At 37.3% G+C, this 26,730-nt stretch overlaps 1 protein-coding gene across 4 annotated transcripts; it reads left to right on the top strand.

Annotated features, from left to right (window-relative positions):
• Positions 1-286: 286 nt before the first annotated feature.
• LOC130944371 (transcriptional corepressor LEUNIG_HOMOLOG) lies at positions 287-10,664 on the top strand. 4 transcript variants are annotated; one of them, XM_057872666.1, is made up of 19 exons: positions 287-480; positions 634-690; positions 935-1,032; positions 1,212-1,309; positions 1,701-1,810; positions 1,900-2,189; positions 2,297-2,372; positions 2,486-2,594; positions 3,729-3,778; positions 3,870-4,121; positions 6,000-6,068; positions 6,403-6,624; positions 6,930-7,071; positions 7,148-7,257; positions 7,693-7,842; positions 8,019-8,174; positions 8,254-8,370; positions 8,796-8,993; positions 10,169-10,664. In XM_057872666.1, the coding sequence occupies exons 3-19, from the start codon at positions 974-976 to the stop codon at positions 10,310-10,312; spliced, it is 2,352 nt and encodes a 783-aa protein (XP_057728649.1). In that variant the 5' UTR covers positions 287-480; positions 634-690; positions 935-973; the 3' UTR covers positions 10,313-10,664. The 4 variants fall into 4 exon arrangements, with proteins under 4 accessions (XP_057728649.1, XP_057728648.1, XP_057728646.1 ...); XM_057872665.1 differs by having other exon boundaries at positions 6,927-7,071; XM_057872663.1 differs by having other exon boundaries at positions 5,997-6,068; positions 6,927-7,071.
• The last annotated feature ends 16,066 nt before the right edge of the window (positions 10,665-26,730 follow it).

The raw sequence follows: 26,730 nt of genomic DNA, 5'->3' as shown, positions 1-26,730 counted from the left end.
AATGACAACAAAGCTCGATATTAATATATACAGATGACTCATTCAAAAAATTAAAACATATATCCATCCACCGTATAAAAATTTATGTGTATTTTTGTCTATTATTCCAATATTATTATAGATAACATGTAATACTTTGTGGCTCCTCCATCTAAACGACTTTTAGTGCAAATAAAATAAAATACATGTTTAATTAAAAAAAAAATCTTGCCCGATTTAAAAGTTATACGTTGTACATACAGCAGCTATATGTAAGGCATTAGATGCCTTCTCCCAAGGGTCCATCGACCCACTCGATCAGCCATATATAAGTCCCAAACATTCACATTATTAACCATCGCATCAACACTCTTAACTCCGGCTTGATGCACTTCACTCACTTCCGCCCTTGTTGTTCTTCGCCCAAAATTCCTAGATTTCTTTAGATTCTCTTATCTCACATGTTCCTCTCTTCTCAATAACATTATCAACAATTTCAACGTATGTAACTCCTTACTCTCTACCACTACTACCTTTTAATTGAAAAAGATTTTATTTTTATTTTTCCCTCTTCCCCTAATTGTTCACTTTTCAAATTGAGTTCAGATTGGTTATTCTTTTTGCTCAATTATTGTTTTTCGTGGCTTGTGTTAGGTTTGGTGTGATCGGTACGTTGTGGGTGCGGATTGCATCCTCTGATCCAAGAGACTGGTATGTTCTCTCTTTCTGCTTCAATTTTGAGAATTAACGTCGAAGATTGTCGAATTTGATTCTGCAGATATTTAATTTGAGAGGAATACAATGATTCCTGTTTTCTAATTGTGAAAGTTTGTTCAGCTCACTACAGCTTCGCATATTTAATTTTTAACAAAGAGTTCTTCATTTAGATGTTTTACGGGTGATCTTTTTTCTTTTTTAAATTTAGTTAGTTAGTTAGTTTGTTTCTTCTTTGCAGAGAATACAACTTGGTCTCTTGGGAGTTGGGTTTGTCCATATGAAGCCCGCTACCACCAACATGGCTCAGCCGCAGAGTAATTGGGAGGCTGATAAAATGTTTGTGTCCTGCCAATTTTTATTTTAAATTTAGATTTTTTATTTCTGCATTTGATACTGTTTTATTTGATCTGGAGAGTACATGTATTTGGTATATATTTGATCTTGTGTCCTGCCAATTCATTTATATATTTTTAATATAAATTTTATTTTTAACTTTTTCTCCTGTTATGCTTCAGGCTTGATGTTTACATCCATGATTATTTTGTAAAGAGAAAATTACATAACACTGCAAAAGCTTTTATGACAGAAGGCAAAGTTTCCACCGATCCTGTAGGTAATGTTCAATTCTACTGACTTTACACTTCAGATGTTCAGTTTTAGGGCTGCTGTGTGTTAAGTTACACATTCATCAAACATACAACCAAAGTAGCCTATATAAAACACATGGGCATCGCTCTCTTTTTATAGTAAAAGGTGGAGCAGACGTGAAATGTAAGAATTCTAACATTGGTTTCTACTCGGAGGTTAACTTACCCTTTGGGTTTCTGCTTCTTCCTTTGTGTTTTTAAAAAATTTCATCATTTATTGGATTTTTTCTCCCTTAAAATTCAACAGACATTAATAATGTGAAGTAAGATAAAACTAGAATATAATGTATATTCTGAAGAAACTGGAAGTGGTTCAATTTGGTATCGACGTGAGTTGTCTTGTTTGCATGTCTACAGCAATTGACGCTCCTGGAGGATTTCTGTACGAGTGGTGGTCTGTCTTTTGGGATGTCTTCATCTCAAGGACAAACGAGAAACATTCTGAGGCTGCTGCAGCTTACATTGAGGTGATCTTGTAATCTGCACCATTTTATTTCTTAATTCCTTTAAAAAATTTATGGCAAGGTGAATCATATATGTATTTGCTTGTTGGCAGACCCAGCAAATGAAGGCTAGAGAACAACAACTTCAGATGCAACAATTGCAACTTATGCAGCAGCGCGGTGCACAGCTGCAACGCCGGGATCCTAATCATCCTCCTCTAGGTGGTTCCTTAAGTGCCATGAACTCTGAAGGAATGTTGGGGCAGCAACCAACAAATGTGTTGGCCATTAAAATGTATGAAGACCGAATGAAACACTCTCATTCAATGGAGTCAGAGGCATCTCCAACACTTATCGATGCAAATAGGATGGCCCTTCTTAAATCTGGAACAAGTCATCAAGGGTAAGTTTCCTTTTCTTTATAGTTAATGTCTACTAGAGTTTTCCTACTAACTTTATCTTCATAACATGGATTGGACTGCTAATATTTTGGGTATTTTGTTGCTTCAGTCAGTTGGTCCATGGTAATTCAGGAAATATGTCTACTGCATTGCAGCAACTTCAGGCCCGGACTCCTTTGACAACTGTAACTACTTCAACATACTTAGCCTTGTCATGTGTTTTTTCATTTTTTCTCCCCCAGCTTTTCTCGATTTTCACTACTACCATAATAAGCAACTGGATGTATTGAACTTATAGGACATCAAAGGAGAAGTCAATTTAGGTGCCACTCCCAAGAGTTTGCCTATGGATAACTCCGTGTACAGACAAGCAATTTTACAATCAAAATCTGGGCTAGGCGGCACAGGTATTATTCCGTGGCCCTCTTTTATAAAATTTATATTAATATTTTACTTGTGGTCTAATGTCTGTTGGGATAGCATTTATCATTCTGTCTCTGTGATGTTGTGCTAGATCGTATGTTATGAATCCCCCAATTCAATGCATTAAATATGTTGCTTTGACTATACTGCATAAATCGCATGCAATGCTGATATAGAATTGTGCAATTTTAGAGATTGGATCATGACTCGATGCTATTTTTGATTCATCTCTGACTTGTATAACTGGAATGACAAATTGGATTGAAGCGCATGAATTACACAGGAATTGAGTAGATAGATGCAATTCAATTCCCATCATTTCTGCACTTGTTTTTATGGATACAAATTGGAATTTTCAAATATCAATACAAATTGTGGTTTAGGGCCAGATTGTTGCTTCATGATGCCTTATAATATTTATTTTATATATATAGGGTAAAAGAAAGATGCTTTCTGCAATACTGTATTTGTTGATTCCCTTTCTGATAACTGGGATATTTATTTGAATTTTCAATTTTGATATCTTGCTGAAGCAGTGTAGTTGAGTTTTGACCTACGAAGCACGGACACTTGGCTGAGTTGCCGTGTCTGCGTGTCGGACACATTTCGGACACGACACTCGTTTGACACTCGTCCGACACTTGTGTCTGCTGTGTCCAACCGTGTCTTAATAAAAAGTAAAAAAAAATTTGCCGGACACACTTGGACACACCTAAATACTATCACGTGTCAGCGTGTCCAGTCTTATTGTTAACATATATTCTTAAAATAAATTTAGATATAGTATATATTATTATTTATTAAAACAAAAAATATTTTAAATACTTGATATAATTAAAATAAGACATTAAAAATAATAAAAAATAATTTATATTTCAATATCAATAAAATATTAAAATATTATTACGATTTATTTAAAAAAATACTTTATATTTTATATGTATGCGTGTCCCCGTGTCTTATAAAATTTTAAAATTCGCGTGTCGATGTGTCCCGTGTCGTGTCGTGTCCCGTGTCCGTGTCAGTGTCCATGCATCATAGGTTTTGACAAAATAATGCTACTTAACTTTGCCTTCAATATTTAGGCAGAATATAAGATGTTTATTGTTGTCCTCCAGGGTTAAATCCAGGGGTTACAAGTCTTCCACTAAAGGGGTGGCCCTTAACTGTAAGTTGAAGTTTATGATCATTTCATCATAAAAGTTGCTTTCATGTAGTCATTTAAATAGGATAGAAAATGAGCTATCACCTTTTCACAGGGTATTGATCAACTAAGACCTGGCGGTTTGGGCGTACAAGTTCAGAAGCCTAATTTGACAACTCAAAGCCAATTTCTTTTGGCATCACAACAGCAGCAAGTCTTAGCACAGTCTCAGGCACAAAACAACCTTGGAAGTTCTAATAGTCAAGGTGATATGGATCCACATAGACTTTCTACGGTCCCTCGAGGTGGCTTAAGTGCAAAAGATGGTCAATCTACCAGCTCCCAAGTGCAGTCAGGTTCACCTAAGGTTGAATTTGCTCTTCAAATATTAATGTGCCTGAATGTATGAATATTGTCTTATAATTTGTATCAAAAAATACATTAAAATCAATGTCAGTTAATGTACTTGCTTTAACACTCAAAACACAATCATATGCTTTATCTATAATTTGTTTGAATGTATGGATATTTATAATCCAAAGAAAATTTAAATAAATAAGACAACACAGCAACAACAACAACAACAACAACAAAGGTTGTCCCATTAGGTAAGGTTGGTTATATAGATCAAACAATGCTATTGCGCCTTGCAAGTGAAATATTATTTGTTTAAAAAAGAACTTTCTATGCATTGCCACATATTAGAAACTATCGCTTTTGCTACTGTTAAATGTCACACAGTGATATATAATTGGTCAATGTATAGGAAGTTTATACTTGCTGTGTATCAAAATCAAATTCATAAATTTTTAAATGAGAAAACGATTTGTTTAGATCTTTTTACCCTTTTTTTCTTCCCCCAGAATTCCTGGTGTTCTTTTATATTAATAGAGTGAGCTAGAGGGAAGCTCTAGAAGAGTCTAGAAGAATGTAGAAGAGTCAGAATTAGTTAGATGTTCAGTTAGATTAGCTAAGCAAATAGATAGTTGCTTCTAGAATCTGTTTAGAGCCTAACTAACTTAAGCAAGTCCCTCCTGTATATAAGTTCATGGGCTTAGTATTATTCCTCATAATAACAGAATCATCATTCTCGCAATTCTCTCTCTCTCTCTCTCTCTCTCTCTCTCTCTCTCTCTCTCTCTCTCACACACACACACACACACACACACACAGAGACACACACACACACACACCTCTTCTCTTCTCCTTCACAATCTCTCTGGTTCACCTAAATCTGTCAAATATTGATTGCATTTAATCTAACCCTTTGTTGAACTTATATAAAAGGATTTCAAAACTTGTTTCTATGTTATGTATTTACCTTGCCTAAGTTTATTAACCTATGCCATAATATACATTGCAAGATATTGCATTATGTAAACTATCATTAAAGAAGCTGTTCTTACTCTATGCTCTAAAGTATCTACTACAAAATTAATTAATTTGATGGATTTGATGTTAAAGCATTTATATCAAGAATTTAAGAATAAATACAACAAAGAGTGGATCTGTTTGGTGTTTCTTGTTTTTATCTTTTGTATTTAATTTTAGTTACAAAGTGCCGCCTTGTTTTTACTCTACATTCTACTAATAGAATTTTGCCATCAATGTTCACTTTTCAAGAAACCAACCAAACTAAGGTGATAGTTTTGTATTAATAGTAGTACACTAAAAGAGAATGTTTTCCAGAATTCCAGTCAACAACCTGTAAAGTTTCAACTAAAGGTCATCAGTTACACGACTCCTTGATATTCCAATAATCCTAATGAAGTAGAAAGTCATTCAGAGCATTAGTCTATAACTTTGTAAATAGATACCTCTAAACTTCTCAACATGACAGGTGTATAAGCTTCATGCTGAAATCCCCTTCTATAGCATTCACCAATACATGTGTAGTTGGGCACCTAAGAAGTTTTCCTTTTACCCTGTGGTTGTAACATGGTTTTTCTGCTTTTGATTCCAAAAGGAGAATGTATCTGTAAAGTTCTGGAGCTGGTCCACTAATTGAATTAGTAAAGTAAACAAAGAAAGAAAAATAAAATTGTCTTCATTTCATATGTATCAGCTTTGTTCTCTGCTTGAAGAATAGGCAATATAAACCCGTGTTATGCAAGAAAAAGTATGCTTTCCTGTCTTGTGTGGTGCTTTTTGCAATGGAATTCACTCTTTATAGTCAATTTTTAATATATATATATATATATATATATATATATATATATATTAAATCTTTAATTGGGTTCAGCAGGTGAAGATGTCCCAGGCACAACATTCACTATCTCAACAGGATCATTTGCAGCAGCAGCAACTGCAGCAGGTTTTTGCTTCATATCACTTTCTTTTATTTATTTGATTATTAATTTTTATGCATGTAAGCAGATCAATATGGTTGTCTATTTTTGGTGGTTTTGCTTTCACCATATTTTTATTTATTTATTTTCTATTTTTGTTATACAATTTATGAATGGTAGAGGGCACGAAACAAAGCTGCATAATCTTGTGAATATGCTACCATGCATTATGACATTATGTGCTGCTGATGGTGTTATTAGATTCATTTGCAATCACTTTTAGTATTTCATTTTCTATCATTCTTTATTCCCCCTATGCACTTCAGAGCCAACTAACATACTATCTCTTGTTTGTTTCAGAACAACCGGAAAAGGAAACAACATTCTTCTTCTGGACCTGGCAATAGCACTGGTACTGGAAACACAGTAGGTCCTTCACCTAATTCACCACCATCAACTCACACACCTGGTGATGGAATAAATACAGCAAGCAGCATGCAGCATGTTAACAGTATGCCAAAGAGTATGATGATGTATGGTACAGAAGCAACAGGTGGCCTTGCATCGTCTTCTAATTTGCTTGTAAGTTTTATTTCAATTTATTTAGCTTGTTAGTTGTTACAGTATATAAATCATGCTTCATATATACATTTGATTTACTGTTGAGTTGTACAGTATGCTTTTTTTATCTGTTACTTCTAGCCCTTTTGTTCGCCAATCATATTTAAGTCATTTATGACTAGTTGAAAATCCTCAATTGCTAAGCATCAATCCTCTTGAGGCATTTCCTTACTCATAGTGTTTTGGATACTGTATTATAAGCTGAAGAAGCTATTTTGTCCAATTGTCCTTTGTATCATCATCATCATCATCATTTCATAAAGCAGGAGGATATGGACCGATTTGGAGATGTTGGTACTTTAGAGGATAATGTGGAATCCTTTCTATCAAATGATGGAGGAGATGAAGGTAGTCTCTATGGAAGTATAAAACAAAATCCGGCTGAGCAACAAAAGGAATCATCAAAAGGTAGTCTTTTATGACTGATTCGCTTGTGTATTTGTAAATTAAGGGGAAGTATCATTGACCAAATTTTGCATTTCAGGTTTCACCTTTGCTGAATTTGGTTGCATACGAACAAGGAACAGCAAAGTTACTTGCTGTCATTTTTCATCTGATGGAAAATTACTTGCCAGTGCTGGACATGACAACAAGGTATTGCATAATATACAAAGTACGGCTTATTTGAAAAATGTGTATGGTGAAGATTATGGTGTTTTGTCCCCTTCTTCTACATGCTAACCATTTTGCTACACTGTATCTTGCCTTTTCCCCTTTGTTTCTAAATTAGTTTATTTGATCACATCCATTTGGAGTTTTTCTACCAAACCTTATGAAACTATGTTTTTATCTACTCATGAGTTATCTTATTCTAAACGTGTGCTCTTCTATCATATGCCATATACATAATGGATTATAGTGACATTTTGATTTAGTTATGAATGTTTTCCCCTTTTTTGTGGTGGGGTTAATAAGATTGCCTCTAATCTCTAGATTTAATTTTCTGAACAAACTCATTGAAACAAATTTGTATACTATCTAGTTACTAATAGTTGTTTGTGTTAACTTTTTCATGGAAACCCAAACTAGGTTGTCCTTTGGAACATGGACACTTTACAGACAGAGAGCACTCCAGAAGAACACAAGTTGGTTATTTCAGATGTCCGTTTTAGACCAAATTCATCTCAGTTGGCGACAGCTTCAATCGATAAATCTGTGCGGTTATGGGATGCAGCCAATGTAACAGTTTTACTAACTTGCCGAGATTTACATTCAGCTTGGACATTTTAATTTTCTAACCTAAACCTAGATTCTTGCTTCTTTATGCTTTGTTCCCTGTGTGGGGTTTGTCAAGGCCTTTTGCCGATATAACTCTTATATTTTGGTTTTTTATTTGGTTTATTTGTTTAATGCAGCCAAGCTATTGTGTGCAAGAATACGGTGGGCACAGTGCAGCAATTATGTCTCTTGATTTCCACCCAAAGAAGACTGATATGTTCTGCTTTTGTGATAGTGAAAATGCAATTCGGTACTATGATATTACTTCATCCTCCTGCACGCATGTATTGAAGGTTAGTTCATGCAATCTTTGTTTCCTCTTAGAACGTTTTATCATGTGTGCCTTGTATGCTTTACAATTGATGATTTCAGGGTGGAAATGCTCAAGTGCGGTTTCAGCCTAGAGTGGGGCAAGTACTAGCAGCAGCTTCTGACAAAGTAGTGTCAATTTTTGATGTTGAAACCGACAGACAAATTTATTCACTTCAGGTATAATCTATATCCATGCTTGCTCATCCTGCTTATGATATAATCTGATCTCATCTTAAAAAGTATCAATGACACTGCTGATTTTGTTATGTCCCTGACCTCTTTTTTTGACAATTGCTCGTTTTATTGAATTTTCTTTTGTTTTTTCTAGTTCCTCAGTATTATTCAGTCCTGTTTCTGCCTCTATCTTTTTCATTTTAAAATGATATCCTCCTTTCTTATTCCAATATATTTGCTACAGCTCAAATTATTTTATGATATTGTCGACCCAACTAACAAAATAGAAACCAGAATCAATCACCACATGAGACACTTGCAGCTGTTGGTGGAACTGAAGATTGGTTATCTTTTGCAACACTGTGATCTGTTTATTTCAAGGTTTGTTTGTCTTGTTGATTTTGTTGTTAAATTATTTGTCTTCATAGGGACACTCTGAAGCGGTGAACTATATTTGCTGGGATGCAACTGGAGATTTCTTGGCAACTGTGAGTCAAAATTTGGTGAAGATTTGGACACTGGCCTCTGGAGAATGCATTCAGGAGCTTAGCTCAAATGCAAACCAGTTCCATTCTTGTGTCTTTCATCCAAGCTATTCAACTTTGTTGGTGATTGGAGGGTTTTCGGTAAGTTTTTGTTTGATATGTGTTGTACTAAATGGATGTTTTTGAAGTGGTGCCTCATACTTTCGGATCAGCAAAACTGCATCTATTCACAACACAGAAAAACATCCTAAAGAAATTCCTTCCTTCAATGACAAAAGCCTGTCCTTAATGCATTCAGTTGGGTTGGCAATCTGAATCAACTGACATCATCAGGCTCCATCAAGAGATCCTTTGGTGTTCCTTTAGATCCCTGCAATCCATCATTTAAAACGAAGCCTTCTTTGCTCATCTTGTCTTTTCTTTAGGAGCAGGACTCATCATTACATGTTTGTTGCAGGAAATCTTGACACTAGTATCCATAATCATGTAGGAAAAAATAAAGAAACCATAAGCAAAGCAAATATGAACAGTCTTTGCCCTTGAAATTGTTACTTGATGTCCAACTACCACCAATCAACTTCTTATGCACCCTTTAGGAGTATTTACTGTCAAGCTGCCAAATGTATTTTTTTTTAATTCCTTTAGAAAAAAAATACTTGATTGCGTATCCTCAGATTGATCTGCTTATTCTTTTTCTGTATTCCTCCTCCTAATCTTTCTGAGATCTTTCCTTTCAGCCAACTCGCCAGTGGCCTAAACGTTCTTCCCTTCTAATCTTCCTATACAGATGACATGTATCAAATTCCAACTTGACAACATTAGGCTTGGTGTGTGAATGTATTTCAAATTAACTACTAAAGTTGACACAAATTTTGAATTGCGGCTGTAATTGTGTGTTCAACAATTTTTAGAAGTCAAACAATTTTTGTAACTTCACTGTTTCTCCTCATTGTAAACCCAACACTGCTTCCAGTTTTTCTTGCTGTCGCATTTGTTTAAATTTGCTCAACTGAGCGTCAAAGGTTGAGCCCTGTGTTAGCCATGAATTAACTAGCACCCTGCATTAATCATCATTCATTGAGGATTGTTGTTGATGTCTTGGAAATAATTTTTATTGATTCAGAATTTTCATCATCTCAAATTATCAAAATGGGGTAAAAAGTGCCAACCGCTGACTAGTGACCTTTAACCCTTTTATTGTTATGATCCGAATATGTGATCATCCAATTAAATAAACATCATGGCGGATATTAACCTATTTCTATTACTGCTGAAGTTTCTCCTTTTTTTTTTTTTTTGGGTTCTGTGGTCTGCAGTCCTTGGAGCTGTGGAACATGGCTGAGAACAAAAGCATGACAATTTCTGCACACGAGAATATAATTTCCGCTTTGGCTCAATCTCCTGTAACCGGTATGGTCGCCTCTGCAAGTCATGACTGCTCTGTTAAGTTATGGAAATAATTAACAGGTTATAGGCTCTCTTGTACTTACTCAATTCTTTGAGTCACACCCTTTATTATGAAAGAACTCGGAGATCTGTATTGGAAGGAAAAATTGGGTCTCTGAACATTATGCAATAATATTAATTAGTCTGCAATAAGGTGTAAGTGTAATGTCACATATATACAATTTTGCGCTATATTTAGTATCATAAGAACAAGCATGTGGCGATTTTCGTAGTTCTAGTGACGATTATCAAAGTTGTTGTTAAGGGAAATGTTTGTCTTGTCGCTGAAGATGTAATTATCCGACTATTTGTGATTGCTTGTATTATTAATCTTGTTTTCTATAAACTGGTCTTTGGTATTTATTAAACTTAACTAAGTTGACTTTGGGTAGAACCAACTTGTGTTAACTTCGTACATTTGTTATTAGAAACGTTAGGAATTAGTTCTTAAGCAAATTTAACAAAGTCTTAATGTGTGGTGGTCTTTTATTTTTTATTTTTTATTTATTTTTTAAGAGTAATTATCCAAATCACTATTGGAATGTTTTAAAAGTAGACTAATGTTAAACCGGTACGATGCACAGATTTACATTTAAATTTGACATGGTTGGTAAAATAACATTTTATAATCATAAATTTTGAGTTTAATATAACATTATTATTGTTATTATATAATAAACATACAGAATATATTATTCTATCTTTACTCAAAGTAAAATATAAATAGAATAGAATATACTATTTTATCTTTATTTAAAGTAAAATATAAATGGAACAGTCTGAAGTTTATAATATTTTTGAACCATAAAGAAGAGTTGAAAAAATAAAAACATATATAACTGTAATAGTAACATGTCAATTTTAAGGCTAATAAAAATTTATTGACAACCTAGTGCCTTAGTAACCTCATTAGAAAAGCAATTGGCATATAATGTTGTGCTCTCTGTTACACATTTTATCTCAAATTTGAAAGCAGAGTTGCAGATAAATTAGTTATATCTACAGTAAATATTTGTACAAAAATGTAAATTATAACATGTTATTAAAATGAAAAATAATATTTTTCTTACCTAAATATTATTAAAAACTTCTTTGAACACGACATCTGTGGGGATTTCCGTTATATCCGTGAATTCCGCGACGAAGTCGGCCAGGTATTGTGATTTGATGGCTGTCCGAGCTTCGTATTGAAGATCAAATTCGGACAGCTCGACTGCCCATTGCAAGATTCTGCCCGCCAAGTCTGTTTTCTGTAAGATCCCTTTTATGGGCTGGTTGGTCCGAACTTTAATGGTGTGGGCCTGGAAGTATGGGCGGAGTCGTCGGGATGTTAGTATGATGCGTAAGCAACCTTTTCTATTTTCTGGTAGTTTAGCTCGGATTCTTGTAACGCTTTGCTGATGAAGTATATGGGCTGCTGCCTGCTGCCGTCTTCTCGGACCAGTGCTGAGGCTACTGCCCGATTTCCTACTACGAGGTACAACATGAGTGGTTCTCCTTCCCGTGGCCGAGTCAGTATAGGTGGCTGTCCCAGGAATCTTTTGAAGTCTTGAAAGGCTTGCTCACATTCCGCTGTCCATTTAAACTCATTTCCCTTCCTTAAAGTGGCGTAGAAGGGGAGAGATCTTATTGCTGATCTGGCCAGGAATCTGGACAAGGCTACCAACCTCCCGTTGAGTTGTTGTACCTCTTTGACACAAGTCGGACTTTTCATGTCGAGTATGGCCCGGCATTTATCCGGGTTTTCCTCGATTCCTCTCTGTGTGATAATAAAACCCAAGAATTTACCAGCTTCTACTACGAAGGTGCATTTTGCAGGATTGAGTCGCATGCCATGTCGTCTTATAGTGTCGAATACTTGGGTCAGGTCGGATAATAACGTCTCTTCATTTTATGTCTTTAATAGCATGTCATCTACGTAGGCTTCTATGATTTTTCCGATGTGATCCGAAAAAACCTTGTTCATTAATCTTTGGTAAGTGGCTCCCGCGTTTTTAAGACCGAAGGGCATGACAATGTAGCAGTAGTTTGCTTTTGGGGTTAAGAATGAGGTTTTCTCTTGGTCGGGTGGGTACATTGGGATTTGGTTATATCCCGAGTATGCGTCCATAAAGGAGAGGTATTTATATCCAGAGGAGGCATCTACCAGCGCATCGATGCTTGGGAGTGGATAAGGATCTTTTGGACAGGCTTTGTTGATATCGGTATAGTCGATGCACATTCGCCACTTCCCGTTTGACTTTTTCACCAATACGACGTTAGCAAGCCATAGTGGATATTTGACTTCTCTTATGAAACCTGCCTCCAGTAGGGCTTGTACCTGTTCTTCCACAGCTTGAGAGCGCTCTGTTCCTAGCTTTCTACGCCTTTGTTGTACCGGCCGAGATCCTGGGTAGACTGCTAGCTTGTGGCACATTAGTTTGGGGTCTATGCCTGGCATGTCTGCGGCCTTCCACGCAAAGAGGTCAACGTTATCTCGTAAGAATTGTATTAGTGACTCTTTTATGCCACTTTTGAGGTTTGTACCAATGTTAGTCGTTTGGTCCGAGGTGACCCCGATCTGGACTTTCTCTATTTCTTCTTCAGGTTGTGGGCGGAGTTCTTCCCGTATCTGAACCCCACCAAGTTCGACTGTGTGGAATTCTTCTCATCTGCCTCTGAGGTTTAGACTTTCGTGGTAACAGCGGCGCACCATCTTCTGGTCTACCTTTATTGTGGCTATCCCCCCTGTAGTTGGAAATTACATGCATAGATGCGGGGTCGAGACTATTGCGCCGAGCTGATTCAATGTTGTCCGAACTATTAAGGCGTTGTAGGCTGAACTCACATCAACCACGATGTAATCTATCTTGAGTGTTCTTGACTGGTTTCCTTTTCCGAAGGTCGTGTGTAGTGAGGTGTATCCGAGTGGTTGAACCGGGGTGTCTCCTAGTCCGAACAAACTGTTCGGATATGCTCTCAGTTCTTTTTCTTCCAAGCCGAGTTTGTCGAAGGCAGTTTTGAACAGAATGTCGGCGGAGCTTCCTTGGTCTATCAGTGTGCGGTGGAGATTTGCGTTTGCCAGTATAATAGTGATGACCATGGGATCGTCGTGTCCTGAGATGATACCAGATGCGTCTTCTTTGGTGAAAGTGATCGCAGGGATGTCGGATGCATCCTCTTTCCCTTCGACATGGTATACGTCCTTAAGATGTCTTTTACGAGATGATTTGGAGATTCCTCCCCCTACAAATCTGCCGTGTATCATGTGAACATGTCTTTCTGGAGTTTGAGGTGATCGCTCGTTTTGTCCGACATCTTCTGCTCTTCTTCTTTTTCTTTGCTCATTATCACGAATGGCCAGATATCGATCTAGCTTTCCTTCTCTTATTAGTTTTTCTATGACATTTTTTAAATCAAAACACTCATTGGTGGAATGTCCACGAATCCGATGGTATTCACAATATTCAGACCGATTTTCCCCTCCTTTTTTGCCTTTGAGTGGCCGAGCTGGAGGTATTTTCTCAGTGTTGCAAACTTCTCTGTAAACATCTACAAGGGACACCCTAAGGGGGGTGTAATTATGGTATTTTCTGATTTTCTCTCCATGCCGATCTTTTTTCTTCCTGGAATCTTTGTCCTTATCTCGGGAGGCGAACCCGACTTTCGAGGTCTCTCTTAGTCGGGAGTTTTCCTCCATGTTGATGTACTTCTCCGCTCGTTCCTGTACCTCGTTCAGAGATGTGGGGTATTTCTTTGATATAGATTGACTAAAAGGTCATTCTCGCAAGCCGTTAATGAGGCCCATAATGGCGGCCTCTGTTGGTAGGTTTTGTATATACAGGCATGTCTTGTTGAATCTTTCCATGTAGTTGCGAAGGGTCTCCCATTCTCCCTGCCTGCTTCCTAATAGACTTGGAGCGTGTTTAGCTTTGTCTTTTTGGATAGAGAATCTAGCCGAGAATTTCTTGGCCAAGTCGTCGAAACTCGAGATGGACCTAGGCGGCAGAATTGTTGAACCATCTAATCGCCGTCTTCATCAAAGTGGTCGGAAAGGCTTTGCAACAAACTGCATCTGATGCATCGGTGAGGTACATTCTACTTTTGAAATTGCTGAGATGATGGCCGGGATCTATAGTGCCGTCGTATAAGGTCATCAAAGTCTTTTGGGATTTTGGTCTTCATGATTTCCTTAGTGAATGGATCCTGTTCCTTGCGGGGGCTATCTTTGGGAGGGGATCGGCTGGCTTTGGTTTTGATGTCGGCTTCAAGTTTTAGGAGTTTGTTCTCTAATTCTCGGTGTTGCCTTATTTCCCTCTGTAGGTCTTTCTCGGCCTCTCGTTGATGTAGGGCTTCTTCTTCAAGTTGTTTTAACCGGTCCTGAAGTGCATCCACGGCTCCCTCGTTTGGGGAGTTCTTCTTGTTGCTAGGTTGGGAAGTATCTATTGGTGTGGTATCCGCATTTTTGTGCGGCATTCTATCCTCTAGATCTGAAGTGTGGTCGTTGTCATGGTCATCTGCCATGGAGATGGGATGACTTATAGGCTCCCCGGTAACGGCGCCAATGTTCCGGGGGTTACCTGAAACTGTAGGTCGATCTCGGACGAGATCTTCTGTGCTGGTCGGAGCTGTTGTGTCCGACTTGATGATGGTGGCTGGGGCTACCGTGTCTGACTTGTTGGACTTGGTGGTGGTGCTGATCCTTCGTCCCCGGAGGGTGGGGGGTACCTGCAAGGGACTCCGATGCTTAAGTTAGCAAGGGTATTAAGCAAGTATTGAGTAGAATCAGAGTGTGCGTTATACCTGGGTGCTCCAGTGTATTTATAATGGTGTGGAGTGACCTTTCTGGAGATAAGATAGTTTAGTGACCTTATCTTATCTTATCTTTGAGTGAGGTCATCTTATCTTTGAGTGAGGTCATCTTATCTTCAAGGGAACCGCCCTTATCTCTATAGGCTTGGGCCGCCTTAGGATTTGGGTCGTGTTTCGCTGTTTGGGCCCTTTATTGGGCTTTCCTGGTAGTTTGGCCGAGCTCTTTGAGAAGAGGTCGGATTGTCCTGACCTGAAGATGTCGGTCGCTTTGTCGGTAGAACATCTCGGGTCGGACAGCTTGACCCAGGGTATGAACAGATTCTCAATTCAAAACTCATCAAACCAACAAGAAAGGCCGGCACCTACCAGAACATTAAGAACATAGACAAATCTAAATATTGTGCCTTCCACCAGAAGCACGGCCACACCACTGATGACTGCGTGGTGGCAAAGGACCTCTTAGAACGGTTAGCTCGGCAAGGTCATCTCAATAAGTACATCAGAAGTCATATCCAAAAACGCTCCACACCTTCCAGGAACAAGGATTTGTCAGAACAACAGCACCGAGGAAAGGAAAACTCAATGACGAACAATTATGAAAAGCCTCGGGGAGTCATTAATTATATTTCAGGAGGATACGCAAGTGGAGGTTCCTCAAACTCGGCAAGAAAAAGGTCATTCCGAGCAATATGCTCGCTAGAAGGACCACAGAACGAAGTAGCAACTACAACACAACTACCGCAAGTCACATTTACACAAGCAGACTACAACTCTAGTATACAGAACTTGGATGACTCCGTGGTTATAACTCTTCAGTGAGACCTACTGGTCAAGAAAGTCCTTCTAGATCCTAGAAGTAGTGCCGACGTCCTATTCTACTCAACATTTCAAAAAATGAAGCTCAGTAACAACATCCTCCAGTCAACAGGAGGAGATCTGGTCAGCTTCTCAAGCGAACGAGTTCCAATAATAGGGTCAGTGTGGTTACAAACCGCATTGGGTGAGCATCCTTTTTCAAAAACTTGTGATATTCAGTATCTAGTAGTAGATTGCTTCAGTCCATATAATATTATCCTTGGCCGCCCTTTCCTAAATAAGTTTAGCGCCATTGTATCTATAGTTCACCTGTGTGTTAAGTTCCCCTTACAGGACGATCATGTTGTCACAATCCATGGAAACCATAAGGAAGCTCGGCACTGTTACAACGTCAGCATGAAGTTTCAAAATCATTCGAAACAACAAGTTAATAATGTCGATCTCACAAACAATATCTCGGGTTTAGCCGACCTAGACCCAAGAACCGACTTCCGAGAAAGACCAACTCCGTCCGACGACTTACAGAAGGCATATTTAACAATGACCCTAACGAATTCACTTTTGTAGGTAAGTCAATAAGCAAAGAGGAGCTAAACGCCATCACCACCTTCCTACAAGAACAAGCCGACTTATTTGCGTGGACACCTTCCGATATGCCCGGCATAGACCCACAAATCATCATCCATAAACTAGCTATAAACCCATCTGCGAGACCTGTGCAGCAAAAGAAAAGAAAACTCGGCGAAGAAAAGCGAAAAGCATTGTTGGAAGAAACACAAAAACTGATAAACGCAAAATTCATCAAGGAGATCAGATTTACCACCTGGCTGGCCAATGTGGTTATGGTAAGGAAACAAAACGGTAAGTGGCACATGTGCGTCGATTTTACTGACTTAAACAAGGCATGCCCGAAGGATTCTTATCCGTTACCATCCATAGACTCTTTGGTAGATAACGCTTCCAGTTACGCTACCTTAAGTTTCATGGATGCATATTCAGGGTACAACCAAATACTTATGCACCCCTCTGACCAATGTAAAACAGTTTTTATTATTGACTTCGGAAACTACTATTATAAGGTTATGCCTTTTGGACTAAAGAATGCAGGAGCAACTGGATAAAGTTTTCACCAAACAAATCGGCAGAAACATCGAAGTTTATGTCGATGATATGGTCGCCAAAACAAAGGTTGGCAGCAACCATATTGACGACCTAACAGAAATATTCGGCCAGATACGCCACTACAACATGCGCTTGAACCCGGAAAAATGCGCCTTTGGAGTACAAGGTGGTAAGTTCTTGGGGTTTTATTAACAAACAGGGGCATCGAGGCAAACCCGGACAAATGCCGAGCAATCATGGGTATGGCAAGCCCGAACACTATAAAGGAAGTACAACGCCTCACAGGAAGGCTTGCTGCATTATCAAGATTTGTACCTTGTTTAGCTTCAAAGTCTAATCTTTTTTTCCAAACAATAAAAAAGAAAAACAGATTTCAATGGACCGACGATTGTGAAAGAGCCTTTAACACACTAAAAACAACTCTCTCACAACCCCCGATCCTACAAAAGCCCCTCCAAAGGGAAGATTTATTTCTGTACTTATCAGTTACTAATTGAGCGATAAGCTCTGCTCTTGTCACAGAAAAAAGCAAAATTCAGCATCCAGTATACTTCGTCAGCAAAACACTCCACCATGCCGAGCTTAATTACTCGAAAATAGAGAAGCTGGCCATGGCATTAGTCTTCTCAGCACGAAGACTCCGACCTTATTTTCAAATCCATGTCATCAATGTCAGAACAGATCACCCACTACGACAAGTGTTACACAAGCCCGACATTGCAGGGAGACTTATAAAGTGGTCAATCGAATTATCCGAGTTCGACATCAGATATCAGCCAAGAGGGGCAATTAAATTACAATTTTTAGCCGACTTTATCGTAGAGCTTACAATCCCATCAAAAGAAGACCACACAAAACAATGGACTTTGTACATAGATGGCTCATCCAACAAAGAAGGATGTGGTGTTGGAATACGACTGGAAGCCGATGATGGTTCCATCCTTGAGCATTCCTTACACTTATCTTTTAAAGCCAGCAATAATCAATCCGAGTATGAAGCCCTGGTCGCCGGACTCAGGCTTTGTATATATCTCCAAATAAACACAATCAAGGTATATTGTGACTCATTGTTGGTTGTTCAACAGGTAAATGACCTATTTTAAGAAAGAGATCCTCTTCTATGTAAATATTTACTATTAGTCAAAGATTTAATTTCACAATTTAAAAATTTTGAAATACAACACATACCAAGAGAACAAAACTAACGAGCAGATATTTTATCAAAGCTCGGCAGTACTCAGACCGAGATCTCCACGTTACATCAATTTTCTATAAAATCTCCAAGCGTTAACCTGACAAAAATACTAAGTGTACTCAGGAAAGTGATTGGCGGACAGATTTCATAGATTATCTACAAACGTCCCACATTCCAGAAAACATTGAGAATGTCAAAAGGTTCCGAAGACAAGCCCCCTTTTTCACATTACTGAACGGAGCATTATACAGGCGAAGATACACTCGCCCCTTACTCAAATGCCTCAGCAGCTCGGAAGCCGAAATAGCACTGTCAGAAGCACATGAAGGGATCTGCGGGACACACACAGGAGCTCGGAGCCTAGCATCCAAAATCCTCCGCGCCGGGTTCTTTTGGCCGTCACTAAAACAAGACAGTCAAAACAAAGTTCGGACCTGCATAAATTGCCAGAAGCATGCCCCAACCATCCATATTCCAGCCGAGGACATGCATCATAGCGATGTCACCTGGCCTTTCAACCAACGGGGATTGGACATTCTCAGCTCGTTCCCTACGGCACCGGGCCAGGTAAAATTTCTCATAGTTGGAATTGACTATTTCTCAAAATGGGTCGAGGCACAACCTTTAGCAAAAATAACATCACACCAGATAATATATTTTGTTTGGAAGAACATTATCTGTCGTTTCGGCATTCCTCATCATATCATAACTGACAATGGTCGCCAGTTTGCCGATCAAAAATTTCAATCTTTTTTCAGAACTTTAAAGTCAAACAACATTTCGCCTCTGTTGAACATCCTCAGACGAACGGACTAGCAGAGGCAGCAAATAAAGTGATCTTGCACGCACTCAAGAAGAAACTAGACGACACAAAAGGCCTATGGGCCGACCTTATACCTGAAGTCCTATGGGGATATAATACAACACCCCAATCATCAACAAAAGAGACGCCATTCCGACTGGTCTACGGCTCTGAAGCAATGATACCACTAGAAATCTCCCAAAACTCAATCAGGACATAGCTCGGGGACCATGATGAAGCTCGGCGAGCCGAGATAGACATCATCGAAGAGATCTGAGATATAGCCACACTGAGACAACGCGTAGCACAGCAAACACTATCTCGCCGTTACAATAAGTCGGTTAGAAGCCAAACATTCGACAAAGGAGACTTGGTCATCCGAAAGACAGAAGTCGCACGACGTCCACCATCACATGGCAAACTCGCCTAAATTGGGAGGGCCCGTATCGAGTAACACAGGTCCTCGGCAACGGAGCATATAAACTAGAAACTCTAAATGGTACAATCCTACCCAACACTTGGAATGTATCCTCCCTAAAGAAATTCTATAGTTAAAACTCAGGGACAGGCTTGTACTCTTTTTCCTACTATCAAGATTTTATCCCCAAAGGGTTTTGCTTGGAGAGGTTTTAACGAGGCTAGCCTATCCGAACCTTTGTATCCAAAGGATTGCCAATATTACTATATGAATAAACTCTATTTCATTCTTTTTTATACCAACTCTATCACTATATCATTCCAACATTTGATTTTAAAATAAATATCATAGATACAGATTCATCTATGGTTTCAAAAAGACGAGTATCCTCGCTTGATTCTAATCCGAGCATTCTCGGCAAACTTTAAAAGGAATATTCTTAACAAAAATTCCCATCAATTACGCAAAGGCCTTTCAAATACTTAAAATCCAATTCGGCCACAAATAAAAAGTCAAATAACTCTATTAGCAAGCTACAAAATAGCAACTGTCAAAAACTTATCACCAATCAGGTCATCAAAACACACATAAACACAAAGAGTACTAAACAAAAGATTACAATAATATCCTAAACATTCTCTGCCTCATCCTCGGCAACGCCATCATCCTCAACCATTTTTCCGTCTCGGACGATCTTGCCAGGCAGGGACGGATCCAGAAATGATATTATGGGGGGGCAAAAAATACATGTAATATTAAAAATTATGTAAAAAAATTATATAATATAAGATTTATTACAAAAATATACCGACAGAGAATATATTTTAAAGTAAAAAAAAAATTATGTGTATACTTTTTATTAACGAAGTGGTCGAATCTTCGTATCATAAAATTCACCAAAATAGATTTTGTGTCAAATTTTTCAGTAATTTTCTTTTCAATATAACTAAAAGACAATTAGCAAGAAATTCATCTTTTATTTTGTTTCTAAGTTATTTTTCACAATATTCATAGTTGAAAAAGATCTCTTAATTGTAGCAGTTGAAACAGAGAAAATTAATACCAAATGAATAAAAAAAGACGGCCACAAGAAGAAAAAGAATTCACTTTATGAGATTTGAAAATTTTTATTTAATTAAAAAATATTAGTAATAATATCTTTTTCAGATTTCTTTAATATTGTTACTTACTTTGTAGATATTAAAAATTATTAATATTTAAATTAGACTGAACTTTTATTTATACTAGACAAAATAATAAATAATTTTTTTAAAAAAATTAAATTATACACAATAACTTATTACTATTAAAAAAAGTTGGGGGGGCCGAGGCCGCCACTCGCCCCCTCTTATGTCCGTCCCTGTTGCCAGGGTCCATCTCAGACAGATCAGCATCAGGCAAAAGGAACTTCACCTGTAAAGACGCCCTCTCAAAACCCTCAACAAACGAATCCAAAATCTCATCACTCTTTTTCTTCTCCATTTCTTTCAGCTTAGCAGTTACCTTAACCAGCCGGACCTCCATACTCACCAAGTTAGCTGCTTTCTTTTTCAAATCCTCAGCATCATTGGCATAATTCTTTTTGGTCTCCTTCAATTGTTTTTCAGTTTCAATCAGCCTATTCTAAAGATCGGAAACAACGCCTTTAGACTTACTCAACTCTTCTTTCAACAGCAAAACCTCATCCTTCTCCACCATCACTTTTTTATGATTCAACTCCTGACTACGACCTAAACTAGCTAACCTCAAACCAACCACCTACAAACCACACACAAGAAAACACATAAGCAACTGCCAACAAAAACAACAACCATAACACAACTAAAAGACATTACCTGCATATACTGACCAACAGCCATTTCGCCAACCTCATTTGCCAACGATACGTCAGCTTCAGAATGGCAATGCTCATCAGCCACAGCCATATAGGGATACTCCTTACCCCATACAGATAAACCCTCACTATGTTCGGCCATTTCATGCAGTTTTTTCTGAGTCACAATAAAAGCACGAATCTCGTCTAAAGAAACCCCCTGTTCTTTCTCGTTAGTATCCTCTGACAAATCCACCACACTTGATTTCCTCTTCTTCAAAATCACCTTCCTCCGCCCCTGACGAGGTTGACTGACTTCTCCATCTCCACCACCTTTTTCACGATTAGACGACGACACCTCTTTCTCCAAGTTCTTACTTTTAAAACGTGACCTAAGTGAAGCAGCTGATACCCCAGGATATTTACCCCCTGCAGATTCAAGAAACAAAAAAGCAACTAAGTAAGCTCAAATACAGAAGTAAATCAATAACACACAGACACAACTCACCCATATAATCTACCACAGCAGCCCTATTTTCCTCCCACTTTAACAATTCAAACATGGAGATCAAATCTTTCCGATCAATTTGTTCCACCAAAAACTCAATAATACAAACATTCCTCGGAGTAATGACTTCAGCACCGAGTATGTTCTGAGGTTCCGAGCACCACCACAACAGAAACTTCTCAGCCAAAAACTCGTCAATATAAAATGGAAACTCTTTTTCAACACTCCTCACCTTCAAATACATCTCCTTAAAGTCCTTGAAAGAGGACTTATACAATTTGAAGATACCAAACCCAGGAGTACTGTTTAGATTAACCCACCCCCCTTTCCAAACTCCTTTAGCTTGAAATAAACAAAAAAACAAATCTACAGAAGGATCATCCTCAAGAAATTCCATCAGTATTTCGAAACACCGCAAAAACACCCACCCATTGGGATGCAATTGTGAAGGAGCACAGTTTAGTTGCTTCAAAACTTGACATTCAAAGACTGTAAATGGCAGCCTCACCCTCAGTTCTTCCAACACACAACTATGCATATAAAAATACTCAAACCCTTGTCCCCTATGATAGACCCTATCCTCATTACTGCATGGCAGCAACTCGACCTGAACCCCAGACCCAGGCCTAACAATTCTGCCGGCATCAACCTCCTTCACAGCCGCATCATCCCGAAACAAAGATACCCGACCGCTCACATCCTCACTAACCCAGTCATACGACCAATCAATCTCACCTTTCTTCTCCTTCTCAAACCCCACAACCAAACCCAGAAGCAAATAAAAAGCAAAAAGCAGACGATGAACTACAAAATAAAAGAAAAAACATGCATACCTCTTTACTCATTCTGTTTTCAAAGAAGCAACATCAAGGGTCAGGGATAAGCAACTCAGTTCCCAAACCATTCACTTAACCACATTGTAAAAGTAACTGCTACCTCAATCACATCAAACGGTGCAGTTGCTTTGAAAAAATAAGAGGCTTTAATGATCCGTTACTCTTTCTCTCTCCTCACTAACACAATGCCACGACTCCCCATGTCACAAACATAATGACTTTTTAATGAACTAAGTTGAACTGGGGGCTCACTAAGTAACCTATCCAACCGAGTTATAACTCCTCAAGAAGCTCAACCTGCTTCATTAAAAACTCTCCACAGGCCAAGCTTGGGGGCTGTAATATGGTCGTAATAAATGAGATATAACTCGGTGTAGTGCGTTATGAGCTCGTCGATTTATGAGCTATAACTCGGTGTAGTGCGTTATGAGCTCACTTATTCATGAGCTATAACTCGGCGTAATACGTTATAAGCTCGTCCTTTTATAAGTCATAACTCGGTCAAAAACAAGTGTTTCCATCATTGCCGATGACATAACGGTATACTAGTAAAGATACGTTATCCACCTTTTTATGAACAGGCCTTATTACCAAAAGCGTAACGGACGAACAGCCTACCATATAAAGCAAGGTAAAGTGTTCTTTTCCATATCATTCAAACAGAATAATATACTGACTTAAGCTAGGGGTGTTCAAAACCGATCTGGACCGAACTAAACCGACAAACCAAACCGAAAAAATTAAAAACCAAATTAACCGATAACCGAAAAAACCAAAAAAAATTAATTTTGCTTTTTTGTGCGGTTCGGTTCTGTTTTCGGTTTTGAATCTGAAAACCCTAACCGAACCAAACCGAACCGGTTAGGAAAAAAACCCCTAAACATTACCCCCCCCCCCAAACGAAACTGCGCGAGTGTGAGCGTCTACCCTAACCCCCAAATCCCCAATCCCTAACCTAGTCAGTACTCATCGCTCCCTCTTCTCCAAATCTCCACATCTGCCGACCTGCGCACCCAGCCACCCACCACCGCGAAGCCTTCGGCCCGTCGCAGTTTCTCTCTGCTGCTCTCAGTCTCGCCCTCGCAGAGTCGCAATCCCACCAGCCACCAACACCAAAGCCTTCTTCCCAGTTCCCAGCAGGCAGCAGCATTCTTCCCAGCATCGCCAGTGAGCACCGGCCCAGGAACGTTCTTCCCAGCAGCGCCAAGCCACCGACTGCAGTTCCCACCAAGCCTCCATCGTCTTTTGTAATGGAGGATAAGCCTCATGTTTGTTTTTTTATTCTGATTCTATTTTTATTTTTAAATTCTGATTTAGCCTTCTTATTGATTCTAATTTATAATTAATACTTGGTTGAGTTGTTCTTGATTTTATGGTTGAGTTGTTGATTCTGATTTTATTTTTCAATTATAAACTTTTTGTTCTATTTTGATTTAGGGGTTTAGGGTTAATTCTGATTCATGATTTTTAATTCTATTTGTATATTTTGGTTCATAGGTTTAAGGTTGTTGGTTCTGATATTTTAGTTGAGGGTTGTTAGATTTTTATTCTCTGTTCTGATTTTATTTGTTGTTGATTTACTAAATAGTTATTTTTTCAGTTCCCACTGTATGGAATGGATGTTAGCAAGCAAAGTTGTATTTACTGATCATGATATCTGGAAAGCTGTTTTTGGTTTGAAGCATAATTTTAATATACAGAACATAGATGCTTTTATGTTGTTTTCCTAACTCGCATTCTTTCACTGCAGATCTTCAATCTGCTTATTTGGGTTAAAGATCTCTGTTATTCTCAATCATGGCAACTAGTAAGCAATCATATATGCCTTCCCTACTTTAGTCTTCCTTACTAGAACTCATTTTTGCTTTTTTGAGATAAGATATTGAATGTATATTATTTCCTTGTAGGACTACAATTTGAGAATAATTGTGAAATTGGAGTGTTTTCTAAACTTACTAATGCCTATTGTTTGGTTGCCATAAGAGGATCTGAAAACTTCTACAGGTTTTCATTCTTTTTGGATTAGTGATGAATTTAATTTTAGCTTATTTAAAATTGTCTTCAAATGGTTTGCTTTTTTTAAAATGGTTCTAATTTTAACTTATTTAAAATACCCTCATTGTGTTTTGCTTCAGTTCTTACTTTTGAGTTCAAGTTTATATTTCTTTAATTTTCATGTTTATTAAGTATGGTCATGTTAGCATAGGTGTATTGTGGTACTGTAATATTTTAATACAAACAAATAAAAAAATGTAACATTAATTTTAGCTATACTTTTTAAGTGTTATCATCAAAATATATAATCACCATAAGTCCATAATTATTGGAATAATAACTACCATAAAATTCACCTTAAAATATATATATTAATTACATAAATTAAATCCTCTTACATTTAAATTTTTGTAGGAGTGTATTTGCCAAAGCTATGTGAGAAACACAAGATAAACCCTCACCATGTCATGGATGAGCTAATGAGCTCAGGAGAAGCAGTCCCAAGACCTATTTCTAATCTCTTTTAAAAAATTTTATCAGCATCTACCCCTTCTCCATAGTGATCATCATCGTCCTTTTTCAATCTTCTCTTCAAGAGATGGTGCAAAATTTAATGGGTTGGGTTCGGATTTAAATATTGGTGTTGGTATAGAGTTTAGCATTAAGTATGTAACTAGTTATATATGTGTTATCCAAATTTGTGAAATTTTGGAAATATTGTTGTCCTCTTTTTGAGAGAGATGATATAAACTTCAATACAATAAGAAAAGTGTTATTTCGGTTTGTCGATTTCAATGTTATGACTTTGCATAATAATATGATATTTGATTGAAAAAACCGACCAAATTGAACCAAATTAAACCGATTTTAATTGGTTTGGTTTGGTTCGGATGACCTTAACAAAAAAAATCAAACCAAACCGAACCGCACTGTAATTAGACAATCAGATCGGATGGCTTTTTCCTCAAAAATCGAACCAAATCGCACCGCAAACACCCCTAACTTAAGCTTCGAAATGCCTTTGCAGGTACATTCCCCCTCCTATTCATTGTTCGTACTTTCACGACACGACACTAAGCAAAAGCTCGGTTTTGAGAGTTGGAGGTTCGGCCTCTGGAGACATAACTCGGTTAATATCTCTATTTTGCAAGCAAAATCAAATACAAAGACCTGAAAGGAGAAAATGGAATAAAAAAAAGAAAAGTAATTAAAAGTTATGCGTGGAATAGAAAAGTAACTGTAATATAAATGAAAAAAAAGTTAATTGATAATTTATTTTTTAATTTTTTTTAAAATAAAAAAATATATCAGTTTTTTTTATTAATAAGATTAAGATGGACAAACAAAAATTAGATATCAAACTCTTCTATTCCCTTTATATATTATTATAAATTTATATATTGTTATAATAAAAAAATACATCAATTACTCTTTATTAATGGAGTTAGGATAAATAAGTCAAAATTGGACGCCAAACTTTTTTACTCCTTTCATATATTATTATAGATATAGGGTGTATTTAGTAACCACGTTTGAAGGAAAAAAGCACGTTAGAGCTTCTTGAAAGCTTCACTTTTTTTGTTTGGCTAATTTTCTTCTCTACAAAGGCAAAAGTGATTTTGTTCATGAAATCACGTTTACAAGAAGCAATAATTTCTAGCTTCTCCGTTGCACTAACGTGCTTTTAGCCAATACCTTCAATATTTATTTTTCTTTTACCAATTTTATCCTTTATACATATTATTGCATTATTTATAGAATTCTTATCATTCCTCTCTATATGAAATCTTTTTTTATTATTTATTATTTATATTTTTTATTTATTTTTTTATTTGATATTACATATTTTTATAGTTATAATTTTTGTGTATTATATTTATTATTATCTTTTTATAATAAAATTTATTGATTTCATTAGGTAAAATAAATTAAATACAAAATTAATCATAAATAATAATAGTTAAAAATTATAATGTACTAAAAAAGAGTACTAAAAGTATTAAAAATATACTATATAAAAAATATATAAGAAAAAAAGTATAAAAAAATTAAACATGTATACAAAAATAATATTATAATTTTAATATCATGTTTTTTTAAGTAATTATCTATCTAAGAGTGATTTTAACTAATATT

Source organism: Arachis stenosperma, chromosome 8 (genome assembly GCF_014773155.1).
Source record: "Arachis stenosperma cultivar V10309 chromosome 8, arast.V10309.gnm1.PFL2, whole genome shotgun sequence".
NCBI classification, from domain to species: Eukaryota; Viridiplantae; Streptophyta; class Magnoliopsida; order Fabales; family Fabaceae; genus Arachis; species Arachis stenosperma.
This window is presented reverse-complemented; position numbering and strand designations above follow the sequence as displayed.

What these genes read in the sequence shown, in the direction of transcription:
- LOC130944371 (XM_057872663.1), top strand. Translation starts at nt 974, where the DNA reads ATGAAGCCCGCTACCACCAACATGGCTCAGCCGCAGAGTAATTGGGAG. An exon ending in ATCTGGGCTAGGCGGCACAG is followed by an intron (nt 2,595 to 3,728) that starts GTATTATTCCGT and finishes GTTGTCCTCCAG; the next exon opens with GGTTAAATCCAGGGGTTACA. An exon ending in GACAAATTTATTCACTTCAG is followed by an intron (nt 8,371 to 8,795) that starts GTATAATCTATA and finishes TTGTCTTCATAG; the next exon opens with GGACACTCTGAAGCGGTGAA.